This window comes from Triticum aestivum, chromosome 4A, assembly GCF_018294505.1.
Source record: "Triticum aestivum cultivar Chinese Spring chromosome 4A, IWGSC CS RefSeq v2.1, whole genome shotgun sequence".
Lineage (NCBI taxonomy): Eukaryota > Viridiplantae > Streptophyta > Magnoliopsida > Poales > Poaceae > Triticum > Triticum aestivum.
In genome coordinates, this window is record NC_057803.1 from 469,809,414 (window position 1) to 469,825,498 (window position 16,085).

At 51.9% G+C, this 16,085-nt stretch overlaps 1 protein-coding gene across 1 annotated transcript; it reads right to left on the reverse strand.

Moving 5' to 3' along the window:
- Positions 1-12,734: 12,734 nt before the first annotated feature.
- Positions 12,735-15,789, reverse strand: LOC123086427 (protein SCARECROW 2). The gene is made up of 2 exons (XM_044508197.1): positions 14,045-15,789; positions 12,735-13,412 (listed from the first exon to the last, which is right to left on the reverse strand). Exons 1-2 carry the CDS (start codon positions 15,643-15,645, stop codon positions 12,971-12,973), a joined length of 2,043 nt encoding a protein of 680 aa, XP_044364132.1. The 5' UTR covers positions 15,646-15,789; the 3' UTR covers positions 12,735-12,970.
- Positions 15,790-16,085: the final 296 nt, after the last annotated feature.

Sequence of the window (16,085 nt, forward strand, 5' to 3'; positions counted from 1 at the left end):
CCGTCATGCGGGTAATTCCTCGTAAGGGAACATAAATGCCAGAATTGGCTCTTTTGACTACATATTCAATCATCAAATTTAGAAATAAATCCGAATGATCTTTGACACACATGCTTGATCCGACGTTGGTCAAATTAAACACGCATGTTGCTTGTTTCATCTCTAATCATGTTGACTGAAAAATCTTCTTCATAGAGAGTACATGAAAGACATTCATCAACCAAGACTCTCAATGATCTATCTCTTTTTTTTATGCCATTCTTTAGAGAGAACATACTCCCTCACGTTATAACCTTTCTTGGTCATCTTTTGGGTCACAAGTACCCAGCCATTCGCTTTCACGAATGAAAGCATGGAAAAAAATTAGTTTGAGAAAACTTAGCCAATAATCAACAGTAATGGGCACACAAATAACCCTACATTGGTCTGGTTAAAAGAAATGCACATTAAACTTTTGAAACTTTCCTTTATACTCTAAATCTTCGCTGTGGCAGAATTAGAATAAACATCATCCTTCTACATTAATTCCATATCACCGTTGGGCGGAAATGGAAATAATGCATATAACTCATAAACAATGTGATGATAGTATTTCTATTAAACAACTTTGCTAAGAATTAATCATCATCATCAACTTTATTGCAGCGGGAACAAGAAATATACATTTCTCTAGTTCAAGAGCATTTTTTGATCTTTATCCGTTCTCTGAAAATTGATCACTTTGATACAAAATTTATCAGAGATTTAAACTTCAAAGATAAGGCACATAGAATTATAGCATTGTTATCATCAACGTTGGTCAGAAAATAACAATACCATATTTTAACTTTAAAACAAATATCTTTCTTTTGTCATAGTGGAAATTATCTGCATCTTATTTCACCCACAGGGGAAAACATTGCTAAGAACATTTCTTCCAATTAAATTTTCCCATTGGTTCCAATTTAATTGGAGGATAAAACTTTTACTTTGCAGCGGAACTTTACAATATTCTATTCAAAAACAATTATGTACTCTTTTACTATCTAAGCAATTTTAACCGGTTGGTTTAAAAATGCAAAAGCAACAATTTAATCTTTTACTTTAGTTCTATTCACTTTTAAAAGAGCACTTTTATTTTTATTTGCAGTGAAAAAACATGAATAAAAAAATTCACGAACTGTTTATTCTTTACAGAAACTTTTCTTTGACCGAACAAAAAATCATGAACTATTTAATTTTCTTTATAAAATTCATGAACTTTTCTTTCTCTGAAAATTTTCTATTTTCATTTTCAGAACTTTTTCTGTTTAATTTTCTATTATCTAAAACAAAAAATTTCGTTGAAAAAAAATTTGAATAGAAATACTATTTGAAATCTGCCCAAAAAACTGGACAAAACCATTAAAAAACAAGTGAAAACGGGCAGCTCCAGCCGAACTCGGCCTGGCGCGGGAGGCCCGCAGCGGCCTAAGGCCTGCGCCTCCGCGCGCTCGAGCGAGCCGACCCGGTCCGCTGGCTCTGGCGGCCCAGCAGCCCAGCTGGCCTGCTCCCTTTCTGGCCCAGCGGCCTGGGGCGGGGCTAGGGTTTCACGGTGGCCGTCCGATCAGATCGACGGCCACGCGCGCTTTGCGCTCGAACAAAAACGAGGGAATCCCCCACCCCCGATCCAGTTTGTTCCCTCGCGTGCCGCTCTCCTCTGTCTCTCTCCCGCAGGCGGCGGCCTCGGCTACCGACGCGACAAAGTCCGGCCGCCGGCGACGGCATGGAAACCACCACGCCACTCATGGCCTGCTCTCCTTCCCTTCCCGTTTCTTTCCTCTGGCAGAGAGAGGGCGCCGATTGCGCCTCCTCTGCTCCCCCTTGCCTCTCCCTCTCTCTCGCGATGACGGCCTCTGTACAGGCCGCCGGGCCACCGCGCAGCGCGCAGTCGCCGGCGACGGCCACCGCGCCGCGATTCTTTTTTTCTCTCTTCTTTTGTCCCCATCCACCGCGAGCCAGTGGCAGATAGAGACGTGAGATCTAGCCCTCCTCCGCTCCCCTGAATACGACGACGGTGCACCACCCTACGGCGGCGCCGTGGTTAGACTCTTCGCGAGTAGCGCGTTTTCCCTTGCGGGAAGCGCGCCGCCGTCGAATGGCTTGGCTGCGTTGCCCTTTGCCTTGATGGGGTCTGTTCTTTTGGCTGTGGCGCAGGCGTGGTGCCCCCACTGCCCGTGTTCTTCTTCCGAATGGCTCGGCATGCCGATGCCCATCCGGATCGAGAGGAACGGCGCGGCCATGACGGCGGAGCTACTTCCTCCGTTGAGGAATTTTTCTTTGCCCTGTCTAGGGTTCTTGGGGGGGGGGGGGGGGGGGGGGGGGGAGGGATTTGTCTTTCTCTGTATATTCTTTGTACCGAAAATCGTACCTGATACCATTGATAGATCCTCTAGATCAGATAGGCTAGAAACTCCCGGTGAACCTACCTTCTCCTTGGCCGGTGATGGCAGTGAGTGGATGGCGGCGGTAGTGGAGCTTCCCGTGAGCACCGCGCTAACCCTAGATCGGTAGGGATTGTAGGTGAGGATTATGGCAGCGATTAACCTCGTGAGTCGTGCCTCGGCCCCCCACCTCTGTTTATATAGCGCGGGTCACAGAGGCCCATCAACTATGGTTTGGTTGGGCGCCCCCGATCAGGGCGCGAGTCAAGGGCCCGTTCGACCCGTTGGTCTCGAACGGGAGAGAGATCAACCTAACATAACTTGCTATCGATGGAAACGCCGCCTCCGCCTCCTACTGAAGAATAATCTCAATTAATGAAATACTAAAGTGTCAAACCCAAGATTTAATCTTTGGTGGGCTAGAAGTACCACTACCGTCATAATATCCAACCATTGGTTGATTCTCAGCCCAATAGTGGTTTTTATAACCAACCTTAATGTACGAGGAGGGCTATACGTTATTGTCATCATGTATAATCACCGGTTAGCGAGGTTAGCTATAATCGCTCTATATAATGAGAGTGGATTTTTGATCTCGAGCTTCATGGAGTCTGATTATTTCAAAAAATAAAAAAACTACGTTTTGGGTTTCAAAAAAACTGAAGGTAAATACACACGTACATATGGATGTATACTAGTAGATGTGTATGAAATTTAATCACGAAATATATTCTGATGTGATCTGTCCAAAAATCTTGTACTATTATAGTGAATAATACATGTGCTAGAAATATGTGATTTTGTCATTTTTGTGTAGCTCACAAAAAAAAATCGCCATGAAACATTGCAGAGAAGCAGTACACACGTATATGTATGTGTGTATCTTTTTCAAAAAAAAAAGGATTGTATTTTTTATTTTTATTTTCAAATTAAGGGCTTGATGGTGCTCGAGCTCATTTATCAATTTCCGCTAAATAATGCGATTCTCTCTCTCGGATCCGGCTTGCCTGCTCCCTTTCCATGCTCCCACCTCATCTTTTTTCCTCTTTTCTTTTTAATCTAATCATCTTCCTCCTTTGATTTTAAGGGGATGGGGCCGGATTTTATTTTGTTTCGATCAAATCAAGACACGTACGCAGGAGCATGACCGGGGAAGCATATTATAGGGGAAGAGCTAGCTTCATTTGAGCTGGATGGGCTAAAAGCTTTCGTTGAGACAAAGCAGGCAAAAAAAAGTTCGAGAACAGGATAACTAACGTTTGGAACCAAGAGATCTCATAGTTTTCCTCTTTTCTTTCTAATCTAATCATCTTCCTCCTTTGATTTTAAGGGGATGGGGCCGGATTTTATTTTGTTTCGATCAAATCAAGGCACATACGCAGGAGCATGACCGGGAGCAGGCAAGTCTCGTCCCCCTCTCTCTCCCTCAGACGACCAAATTTATGGCTGGGCGGATGAAGTAGTTACTGCCGGAATGAATGCCTTCACCAACTCCTGTGACTTTGCCCTTTCCAGCAACGAGGCAGGACAGAGAGGCTCCTTTCCCAGTTTCCCGTTTGAAATGACATGACATTCTACTAGCTGCTGCTCCCCCTCCTACCAACGGGCCCACGATCTGAGACGACGCTTCAAGCCTGTACGGGTAGGCACGTTTGCTTCCTTGCTGCCATGGTCACTGCTCACTGCTCACACAACACAAGCCCCGATCTGATTTTGCCCCGAAGAATGCTGCGATCACACACGCACACACACACGCGCGGTCACGGTACACAATCACACGAGGATGACCGAACGAGCAGCACCTTGGCCCACTCAATCAACACGCAACAGTTTGATTGTTCTATCTTGATGTAGATACTAGTGGAATCAATCAGCATGCTGTAGCAGATCAGCGTGATCTCTTTCAGATCAACCCTGGACTGTTTCGTTCTTTCTTTCCCTCTGTAGCAAGAACCTGAAAGGAAAGCATGGAGAAGGAGAGAGGAGGGTGGCGAGCAACTCACTCATCAGACCAGCCTCATTTAGCACGACCAACAACCATCGTCGTCGCCACCCTCGAAATGCCAATGGCAAACCCAGCAAAGGCAGGCGCCTTTGCCATGGCTGACCACAAGAGACAGCGGGAGGATGGAGGAGGTCCACCACTCCTTCGGGTAATGTGTTGGGCCCTTCGCTGGGACAGACAGCAGAAGAGAAGATGAGAGTGAGTTATTAGGAGAGAGAGGGGGGAGGGTGAGATATTGATGGCGAACAGGCAGGAGGTCAGACACCATAAAGCTAGCTGCTGGAGTAGTAGCTTTCTCTCTCTACTCGACTACTCTGCCTGCTCCCCCTCTTCCCCTCGTCGGCTCCGCAGCCGCAGGGAAAGAAAGTAAGTAGTAGAGATTTTCCCCTCCCTCAAGATATAGGCGCTGCAGACGACATGGATGAGTGGGGTCATGCTTTTCAATGCTTGATTGAAGGTGATGTTTCTTGCTACATCGAGATCGGGGGCAGATAACCGTTGAGATGAAAAGATTGGCAGGTAACCCTCTAAATTAGGAAACGCGGCTACGACGCAAAGAGGGAAACAATCTTGCAGGGCTTGTTAACCGCAAAATGTTCTTTTTTTTACTGGTTCCACATTTGGGTTTCTTTTGAAGTATGATGTCCGACTCTCTCTTATAGTTTAGACTTTTGTTTGCGTTGGCTGGCTTAAAGTTTAATATGGTATCAGTGTCTAAAATCTTGAGTTCAAGTCTTGACTTTCATAATTTATTAAAAATTTGCTGATGCCCACCTCTGTATTCATGTATAGACCTCTTGAGCCATACATTTGAGTCTATTCCTATTACTTCGCGTCACACATGATAGAGGGGGTTGAAGTGTATACCCTTCAGGAAGGGAGCCACGCTCAAACGCCATCGTCATCAAATCCAACTATCCAAGGCCAGAATATATGTTTTCACCTTAAAGAACTAATTTGAGCATATACGAGCATTGCCTTCAATCAGGTAACGATGTAAACACATCGTCACTAATCACTATCATGTTAACCAACTCGGGTCAGACGTAGGCCTTCACCCCATAGCTCGAGACCGGGTGCTTGAGTAGCACCACCATCAAAATCACTCATATGTTGTCGCAGCCACTTTTTGTGATCCAAGGAGCTACATGCGATGAAACGGTCACTGCTACACAATCATCACTCTGCATCAAGCCATCTTCTATAGTTTGCATCTCACAACCGAAATCAACCACCGGATCTGTAGAGAGGAACCCTCACGGAGACCTTTCGATGGACGCAATCCATAGCGAGGATGCCACTGCAGGCCAAAGTGGTCACCACGATGACCAACACCGACGGCGGAGCATCCCTCGACCAACTACCACCTCGCTGGAGAGAGCCATGCCTAGGCCCGTATGCCTGGGGTCTGACATGGCCGAAACCGGAGCACCAAAGGCAGATCACCATCGCCGATGGGTGCTCGCGTGAAATGCAACGATCGTAGACCAAGATCGCACAGCTGCTGGATCGGCATTGTGCCTCCCAATCGGAGTATTGTGCCTGCCCCGAGCACGCCTATTGTCGCCTCACATTCGTTCCACCGCGACCACGCCGTCTCGGGCGGCTAGGAACACAGCGACGGCTATTGAAGTTAGCACCTGGACGGGTGAGGGAAGGAAGAAGAGAGGGAGGACCGCCCTACCACCATACGGGGCTTTGCGCGACGCGGGCTGACCAGCAACAGCAGGAAGGGCAACTACGGGTGGATCTGGCGGTGGCGATTGTAGGTGTCACCTGTGTTGCTCAGGGTGGATGACACAGGGGCTCTCCCAGTGTTTTTTTGTTCGTACTTCCAATGACAAATTCGGTGTTCGCACTGTTGAACAAAGACACCCATTGGAGCAAAGGAACTTTGAAGAATTCTTTCTTTGTCATGGAATTTTGCAACAACTGTGTTTCCTTCTCGAGAAAACAAACCATGAGCTCTAACTTCACAAAAATGACACAAACCCTTAAATTTTCAAGTATGTATCATTCACAATAGTACTTTACATCGAGATTCTGCATTTTTCTTATACAACATTCAGATGCCTTTTTTAATGCTTACCTTTTGTTCTCACTATGATTCAGCAACACATTTATCCAACTATTCTCGAGGCGGCTCTAGAGGATCTAAATACCACAGCCACAATGCCCAAGTTCTCGCACATCTCCCCACGCCGCCATTAAAAAATGGCGGCGGGCAAAGCCATCCCTCTCGTGGCAGATGTTCGCAACGACGAGGTTGACAGTGTGAGTCATCTCCGTGGTAGGGGGCATGATAGTGGTCATGGCGAGCGCTAGTTGGTTGGGGGTCTGGGTGGTGTGGCCTACGGTGAAAGCCGACGAGGACGGTGCATATGTGTGTCTTTATGTTCGTGAAGGCGTCAAAGAGGTGGTTCTCGCCCCTCCACTCCTATGGCTCCTGGGGAAACCCTAGGTCTGGGTTACCTCGGAGGCATCATTTTGCAGAGGGTTCTGGCTGGAGGGACTCACGGTTCGTGGGAGGTTTGCTCTATGATTGTTGCTTTTGTTGAGTATATTGTGTATGTGTATATGTGCGTGTAGGGCCCACCTCCTGTTTCCTTGTATAGTTGAGGTTGTGGCCCACCTCTGTACTTATATATACGTGCCTGGTGCACCGATCAATGCATTGCGATTGCACAGCCCATAACCTATCTCTCTACATGGTATCTATCGCAGCAAGGTCCTAACCCTAGCCACCGCCGCCGCCGCGCCTCCGCGCCGCCGCCGCCGCCGCCTCCCGCCGCCGCCGCCGCTGCCCTACCCTCGGCCACCGCTGCCGCCCTGGTAACCGCCGCCGCCGCCCACCCGTCCCGCTCGCCGCCGCCGCCGCCTCCTGTCCCGAGGCCGCCGCCGCCGCCCAACACCGCTTCTGCCTCCTACCCGCGCCGCCCCTCTCTCCCTCCTTCCAACCCGCGCCTCGCCTCATCCCTCCCTGCCACCATGAGCTCCTCCTCCTCCACCGTCTCCAACCCGTTCGCCGGTCCCGATGTCACCCTCGTCCGCGACCTCAACATCCATGAGCGCGTCCCGGTCAAGCTTGACCACACCACCGCCTCCTACTCCGCGTGGAAGCGGTACTTTTCGCTCGTGTTCCGTGAGTACCTCCTTCACGGCCACGTGGACGGCACCGTGGACTCCGCGCTCATGATCCATGACGAGGAGTGGATGATCCTCGACGCCACCATTATCCGCTGGTTCTATCTCACCATCTCCAGCGACATCTTCCACACCGTGGTGAACGACGATGACGACGCCCATGCGGTCTGGACCAAGCTCAACGGCCTCTTCACCGACAATCGGCTGCAGCGCAAGGTCCTCTATGGTGAGTTTTACGGGTGCCAGCAACTTGACTCGTCCATCGATGATTTTTGCATGCGCCTCAAGAAGCTCGCCGATGAGCTCCGTGATCCGGGGGAGAAGATCGGCGACGAGCTCCTCATCAGCACCCTCTCCGGGGGCCTCAACGAGGACTTCGGGAACGCCGCCTCCAACCTCACCCTCATCCCGGAGCCCACCTTTGGCAAGGTGGTCGCGTACCTCAAGCTGGAGGAACGCCGGATGCGGGCAGCCAGGACGCGCGCGACCCACACCGCCCTTGTTGCCGGCACCCGAGGGGGTTCGGCCCCGCCACCGCCCCGCCCGACGCCGCCCCAGCCGGCGCCACCCGCCTTCCCGCCCGGCTTCCCGCCGCCCCAACCGGCGGCCAATGGGGGAGGCCGTCGCGGCGGCCGCCGGGGTGGCCGCAAGCAGGGAGGTGGTGGCGCGGCGGTGCTCAGGGAGGAGCACCTCGCCAGCAGCAGCCGGCCCCTCAGCCGGCGGCCCCGTGGTACGCCGGCCAGAACCCGTGGACCGGCGTCGTCCACGCCTACTCCATGCCGGTTCCACGGGCTCCCTCTCCGGGTCTTCTCGGCACCCGGCCTCCGTCACACCAGGCGTACTACGCCGCGCCGCAGCCCTATGCGGCGCCCTACGGGCAGCAGCCGCCGCCGCCCCTGATGTCTGCGCCGTCCCTCCCGCCGGCGCCGTGGGACCCGGCTCTCCTGGCGGCTCTCCACACCGCCCCTTCCCCGTCCACCTACACCGGCGGCGGCGATTGGTACATGGACAGTGGCGCCACCGCTCATATGACGGCGTACCCCGGTAACCTCCACACTGCCCACCCTGTCCACACCTCCAACCGCATCACCGTCGGTGACGGTTCTTCTCTTCCTATCACCCATATTGGACATACATATTTTCCGTCTAACTCCACTCCTATATCCATGTCTAATATTCTTGTTTCTCCTGATCTCATTAAAAATCTTGTTTCCGTTCATTCACTTACACGTGAAAATCCGGTCACTGTTGAATTTGACGAATGTGGTTTTTCTGTTAAGGACGCTCGCACGCGGATGGTGCTCCACCGATGTGACAGCCCCGACGAGCTCTACCCGGTTCACTCCGCCACCTCCACCACTTCCGCCGCCCCTGTCGCTCTCGCCACCGGAGTGGATCTCTGGCACGCTCGCTTGGGTCATCCTAATCCCGCCACACTTCGCCACATACTTCGGAGTTTTTCTTTCACGTGTAATAAGAACGAGGATCACTCGTGTCATGCATGCCGCCTCGGCAAACATGCCCATCTTCCGTTTAGGGCTTCTTCCTTTGTTGCATTGTACCGGTTTGAGTTGATTCATAGTGATGTTTGGACATCTCCTGTTGCGAGTAATACGGGCTTTCTTTATTACCTTGTCATTCTTGACGATTTTTCGCATTATGTGTGGACCTTCCCGTTGCGCCGCAAGTCGGACGTTATCTCCACCCTTGCCGGCTTCTACTCTTACGTTCGCACGCAGTTTGGTCGACCCATTCTCGCGTTGCAGACCGACAACGGGAAGGAGTTTGACAACACCGCTGTTCGTACTCTTCTCACCACACATGGCACGATTTTTCGTCTCACTTGTCCGTACACCTCGCAGCAGAACGGTCGTGCTGAGCGCATCCTTCGCACTCTTGATGACTGCGTTAGGACTCTTCTCTTTCACGCCAATGTGCCCCCGCGCTTTTGGCCTGACGCTCTAGCCACCGCTTCTCTCCTCATCAACATCCGCCCATGTCGTACTCGCGGGAACTTTACACCTCACCACCTTCTCTTCGGTGCACCCCCCTCTTATGAAGGGCTTCGCATTTTCGGCTGCCTGTGCTATCCTAGCATCGCTGCCACTGCGCCTCATAAGCTCGCACCCCGCTCCGTCGCATGCATCTTTCTCGGCTACCCACCTAACACTAAGGGCTACCGCTGCTACGATCCAGTCTCTCACTGTGTTTTCACCTCCCGACACGTTTACTTTGATGAGATGGTCTTCCCGTTTCAGCAGCAGGCACCCCTCGTCGTCTCGTCGCCACCGGCCACCGGCGGCCCTTCGACGACCTCGTCAGGTGGACGAGCACGCCTGGTTCGTGGACCGCCTCCGGGCTTTGGCGGTCCCCGAGCCCTACTGCCGGCGCCCTCCTCGGCTGGCTCTGCCGGTGCGGCCGGCGCACCACCTTCACCCGCCGCCCCCGACTCGGGCGCCGCGGGGTCGGGCGCCTCCTCCGCCGCAGGGACGGCCTCGCCGCCGGCCGCCTCGCCGCCTGTGGACTCGGCCGCCGCCTCTACTGCCTCGACGCCGGCCCCGCCGCCGGCCGCCTCGCCGGCTCCGTCGCCGGCCGCGACGCCGGCCTCCTCGCCGGCCACGTCACCCGTCGGCTCGCTGGCCGCGACGCCCGACGCCTCGCCGGCCGTCTCGCCGGCCGCCTCGCCAGCCCGGGTGGCCCCGTCCGGCCCCGTCACCCGTGCTCGCGCCGGCATTCACTGCCCGAGTCTCCGGTACTCGCGTGACGAGTACGTCCTCGCCGCCTCTGCCGTGGAGCCATCACCCATTCCTGCGTCCGCCCGCGCCGCCCTCCGTGATCCTCACTGGCTTGCGGCGATGCAGGAAGAGTTCGACGCTCTCCAACGGAACCGCACCTGGACCCTGGCCATGCCTATTTGGTACCATGATTTTATTAGATGAGGCATGGAGATAGTGCATAGCGACAATTCTTCGTTGTGGTGTCGCGTTCCTGAGATAGCACGTGGCGACAATGGCGGCGTTGCTCGCTAGAGTTGCGGATGGCTAGGTCATGGTTGCTTGATGGTACTGATGGCGAGGTAGTGACAACTCTCTATGGACGGATGGCCATGCTCATATTTACTACTAAAATAGACTTGCGTCGGAGGCCTGGGATCGCAACAGCGTCTCCAATGTGGGATTTTGGTTGTCCTGCCTTCTCTTCTCCCATCCTGCGATTTGGTGACTGGCTGCTTGTTTGGTGTGTGCATGATTTCACTTTGTGTGGACAATGTTCGGATTATGTGCACTTCATGATGATCAATATTGTTCTTTTCCCTTTTTTTTTGCTTTGCTAGGCATAACTTTGATTTTGTATTACTATGCTCTTTGCCGACGTGACCGTTGTTGTGTGTTTTGGTGTTGACTGTATGCATCCTAACCGTACAGAGGTCGGATGCACACTCATTGTGTTTGTATTTTCTTGATGGTTCATTACAAGTTAATAAAGAAAATAAAATATGCCCTTTATAGGAAAAAAGTTCTTTCCATTACTCAACTTCTAAAATTAATCGAATGGAGTAGGAGAAGCCAACAGAACGTTATCAAAGCAGAGACAACTGTGAGATATTGAATTTGCTCTAGGCATAGACATACCACATCACCACTGACAGTATGGACGCTCTTGTTACCAAACATTAGATTAAGTTTATGCGTATTTCATGTATATTGTACTCTATGTTATCAATTATTTGAACTAAGTCAAACCTCTTGAAATTTGACCAAATCCGTAAAAACATGCTAATATCTCCTATATCAAATATATGATATGAAAATATCAAAAATAAAACCTGAGCCTAGGTGCATCCACATTGATCCTTGTCTTGTTTATGACAGTGAATAAACGGTTGACAACAGTGAAATTTTTTCTACTTATAATGGTTGGAGTTGATTATGAGTTCATATGTGGGCCCAACAACCCTCATGGTAAGCAAATACAGTCCTCCCCACAACCTTCAAAGAGACATATAAAGAACAATAGTTACTCACATGTGAAACCTAAAACAAATAAACAAATAAGACCAACACTTTTGTAGAACAAAATATGGAAAAATATGACTCCAACTCAAGACCTTGATTTTTTTTTAAAATTATGTTTCCAAACAATTATCGGAGTTCCATGTCATAGCTAAGAGATTGTAATGTAAACGCAGAGAACCGAATTGGATTTCTGCAAAGATAAACCTTATCCCCCTATCTGATCCATGACCTTGTGCAATCAACTTCCATTCTCCTATGTTGTAAATTCAAAATATTGTTTCCCTTTAAATCTTACAAAGAATCTACTACGGTCACTTAAAATCGCCTACTACACCCCCCTTGTCGTGAATGACCCAACTCCTTGTATTTTCCATGACTCCGTAGCAACGCACAAGCATGGTGCAAGGAAAAAAGGAAAAAAAAGCTCAAATAGTAGTATGGCAATCTAAGGGTTAAACAAGATTATTGATTTATTGTGGTGGTCAAATATCAAAGTGAACGTCCAATAACTTACCCGGCAATTGATACCAAAAGAGAGAGAGAGATCATATTAAAGGATTCATGGTATTACAACAGGGGAGAAGATCTGAGAAAGTGATGTGCCAATAAATTAACAGCGTGTAACAGCCATGCTTTGGCTAACAAAACAATCAGTAGCCAAAAAGCACACAAGAATTGTCAGAAAGTAATGAAGTGAGATTGCATGATGGAGATGGTGAACTAACAAATACCCAAACCTGGATCCATGCTTGTGATGCCAAGGCTGGCAGTCAACAAGCTAATGACCTCATGGAGGGAAAAGTGAAAAGGATGTTAAAAGGAGAGGATACATCCAGACAGAGACAAGAATTGGTGAACTCCATTAAATATAGCCATGACTATGCAGGTACATAAAGTGGTGTTGAATAAACCAGATGCTGAGAATCAACAGAACTTCTACCAAGAAAAGAAAAAGGAATCAACAGCTATCAAACATGAACTAATAATCACAGAGTGAATGGCTTCAATATGCCATTGACAAAGCATATATTTGATTCACTAGAGGATGCACATGTGAATTCTCATAGTAGTGGGAAAATACACAATGTGAATCAAGGCACGAAATATTTGATTTGTTTAATCAAGGACAAGGGCATCTGATATCAACAAGGATCAGGAAACACAAGATGAAAAAGGTAAACTTAATTGGCCAGAATGGTAAAGTTGAGCATGAAGTGGACAGAAGCTACAACTATTAAGTTGAACATTAGTAACTACCACTGTGGAGAGATGTAGTAGCAATTAGTGATCAGAATGCTTTCCTTTTTCCTTTGTCTTAGAATTGATCAAATTGAGCACTTAAGAGGCAGAAAAAGAAGACAGTTGCACTAAGTAAAATCTAGTGATGCTTTAGCACTGTAAATCTAACGGCCTAAGGCCTGAAATGGGCGCCAAGCAGATGCAGTGAGCAAGCAAAGATCCTTCCATCCAAGCTTCAGAGTGCCATTCTCCTCGACGAGAGTGTAGCCATCGGAGGGGAACATGCCGAGCAGCAGCGAAGCCTGCGCGGCGGCGCTGCCCGCCAGCGACGCCGCACGGAACCCCGACTGCGCGAGCTTCTCCCGCCAGTTTCCGAACTTGATGTCTCCGGTCCGCGCCGGGCCACCCACGGCCAGCACATTGCGGATCTCCCTCGCCAGCAGCTGCTGCTCCACGACGTGCCGCTCCGAGCTGTCTTCGCTATAGCTCGCGTCCAGCGAGTCGAAGAGCGCCGAGTAGTAGTGGATGGCCTCCACGAAGCGGGCCAGAAAGGAGCCAGAGTGGCTCAGGTCCTGCTCCACCATTGTCACCACCTTCGGCGCCAACCTGCAATCCGTGGTCCACATGTTAAGATCAGCACAGCAATTTAAGGTGATGCTGCTGAACTAGGAACACAACCACTAATAAAGAGTAGGTTGGCGATGACATTTTGGTTGATTTCTTAGTTCCCCATGCAATGCTTAGCCTTGGGACGAGTAGATCAGCCTTTGAGCTTAGCCTTGTCAATTGGTTAGTGGTGCCACTAGGTTAGATGACAGTAGTTTCAGTTCAATAATCAACATTTGTGGCACTTGGAACAAGAAAGTTGCAAAGCTTTCTAGGATGAAAAGTTGGTCATGATGATAAAAACTTTTAGCTCGCTCCAGTATCTTTCTTCTCGGATCAAATGGAACTCAGATAGAGCACTTGCAGTAGAGTAGGAGTAGTTTATGTTTTCTTCTCGGATCACCAAAGATCATGGAAGAGCATAAAAAGTTGGTCATAATGACGAACTTTTACAGCTTCTAAACGCCATCTTTTCCTGCTCGTTAGTCGTTAAATCAATCAATGGCGTACTTGGACTAGTACCATACTAACATTGGTGATTGATGCCTGATGCCAAGATGACTTGACACCTCTGAAGTGAAAAGTTTGAAGATTCATTTCACAATGGAAGCATCAGAGCAGCATATTAGTACCTTTGGATGAGGTTGAGTGTGTTGGAGTCGTTGCCGGTGACGTCGTAGAGCGAGTGGTGGAGCCAGTGGACGGCAACAGCCTCGCGCCGCCGCGTGTCGACGCCGAGCTTCTCCGGATCAAGATTCCCAGCTTTGCCCGCCACCGGGTAGAACTCGAACGGCAGGCCCAGCGTGTGGGCGAAGTCCGACAGCCGCTTCCCGGTGGCCTCCAGCGCCTCCATGGACGCGCCGAGCCCGGTGAGCCTGACCCTGGGCGGGCCGCCCGGGCGGGAGGCGAGGATGTGGAACAGTCCCGGCCACTGGAGCCCCTGCATGATGTCGAGGTCCACGATGTGGACGCGGTCCTCCCGCTCGAACGCCTCCTGGATGGCCTGGTTCGCCGTGAAGTGCGAGAACTTGACGAAGGGGCTGATGCCGTTGAACACCTGGAACGCCGCGGCGACGCGCGAGTTGACGAGGCGGGACGCGGCGGGGGACGACGCGTTGGGGAGCGGCGCGTAGAGGCCGAGGCAGGAGCTGACGAGGCGGGCCGACATGGCCTCCGCGAAGTAGGCGGCGACGCGCTGCGTGGAGGTGCCGAACGGGGTGGCCAGCTCCGCGATCTCCAGCAGGGCGCGCTGGGCCTCGTCGAGGTCGTCGGAGTTGACGGACTCGGCGCACTGCAGAAGGAGCGTCAGCAGATGGAGACCCTCCTCGTCGCGCTGCCTCCTCCGCTGCTCCTCTTTCCGCTCCTTCAAGGCGGCGGAAGCTGCCGCTGCAGCGGCTGCGGCGGCCGCGGCGGTTTCCTCCGCGGAAGGGGGCGGCTTCGGCGACTGCGGCGGCGGGTTCTGCTGCTCCTCCTCCCGGCGCCGCTTGTCGGGAGGTGGCGGCGGAGGGAGCGCCGGCACTGGCGGGGCGGAGAGTATCGTGTTGCCACCGGCACCGGGTAGGAGCGAGGGCGGATGATGTGGAGGAAGAGGAGGAGGTGGCGGCGGGTGCTGGACAAGGTCGGATGCGAGGAGCGAGCGGAGGCGTAGCTCTAGAAGTGAAGCGAGTCCGGGGTTACATGGGTGGATGATCTCCCGGACGTTGTGGATGAGCTGCGCGACGGAGACCGCGGCGCCGCTGCTGCCGATGATGTCCCGGATGATGCCGTCCACCCACGCCGTGCTGTCATTGTTGACGTTAACCTCCGTCGCGACCTGCGGTGCGACAACGACGTCCATCGCCGGCACTGGCGCCTGCAGGTGGCCGCCGAACGCCGGCAGCTGCATCGGCAGCGCGGGCAGCTGCGCGCTCCCTGCCACCGCCGACGGGAGCTGCTGCGGGGGCGCTGCTCCGCCCGTAGCAGCGGTGACGTCGGAGAGGTCCCCGGTCACATGGCGCCGGGGCGGGGGCAGGTCGACGTCCGGAGCCGGGCGCTTGCGTACCATGGCGGCGGCGCCCTCTTGGTGGTCTAGCTGGTCGAGGTAGAGGAAGAGGTCGGAGGGGGACGCGGAGGGGAGCGGTGGGAGCAAGGCGGAGTGGGAAGCGGAGGCGGCAGCATGAGCATGGGAATAAGAGGAGTGGTTGGGGGCGGAGGAGGAGGACGAGGGGAAGAGGAGGAGGGAGGAGGAGCCCATCTAGAAACGCCAAGGGGAACCCGCCGCCGCCTTCGCCGAGGCTCGCATGGCGAGCGCAGCGCGGGAGAGGGGAGGGGGGGGGGGGTGGAGTAGCTGCGGTGGCGGAGGAGTAAAGGGGAAGACGCCGACGGGAGAGGAACAAGGGCGTAAGCACAAGGGTGCTGTGTTAGCGAGGACGGACGGTAATTTATGGAGAGAGCCGTAGCAGACGTAGCTATTGGGCTCTGTGTCATCTTTTCTTTTCTAAAATCCGTCCATGTGTGTCCCATTTATTTATTTCTTGGTCTGGTGTACTCCTCTGATGCTAGTAGTGATGTCCATCGATAGTGAACCCGAGAGGGTTCCTGGCACAAAAGACCGCCCGTCTCTTCTCTTCTGCTTCTTCCATCCCAAATTACTCGTCATAATTTTATCTGCTCCCTTCATTTTAAATTACTCGT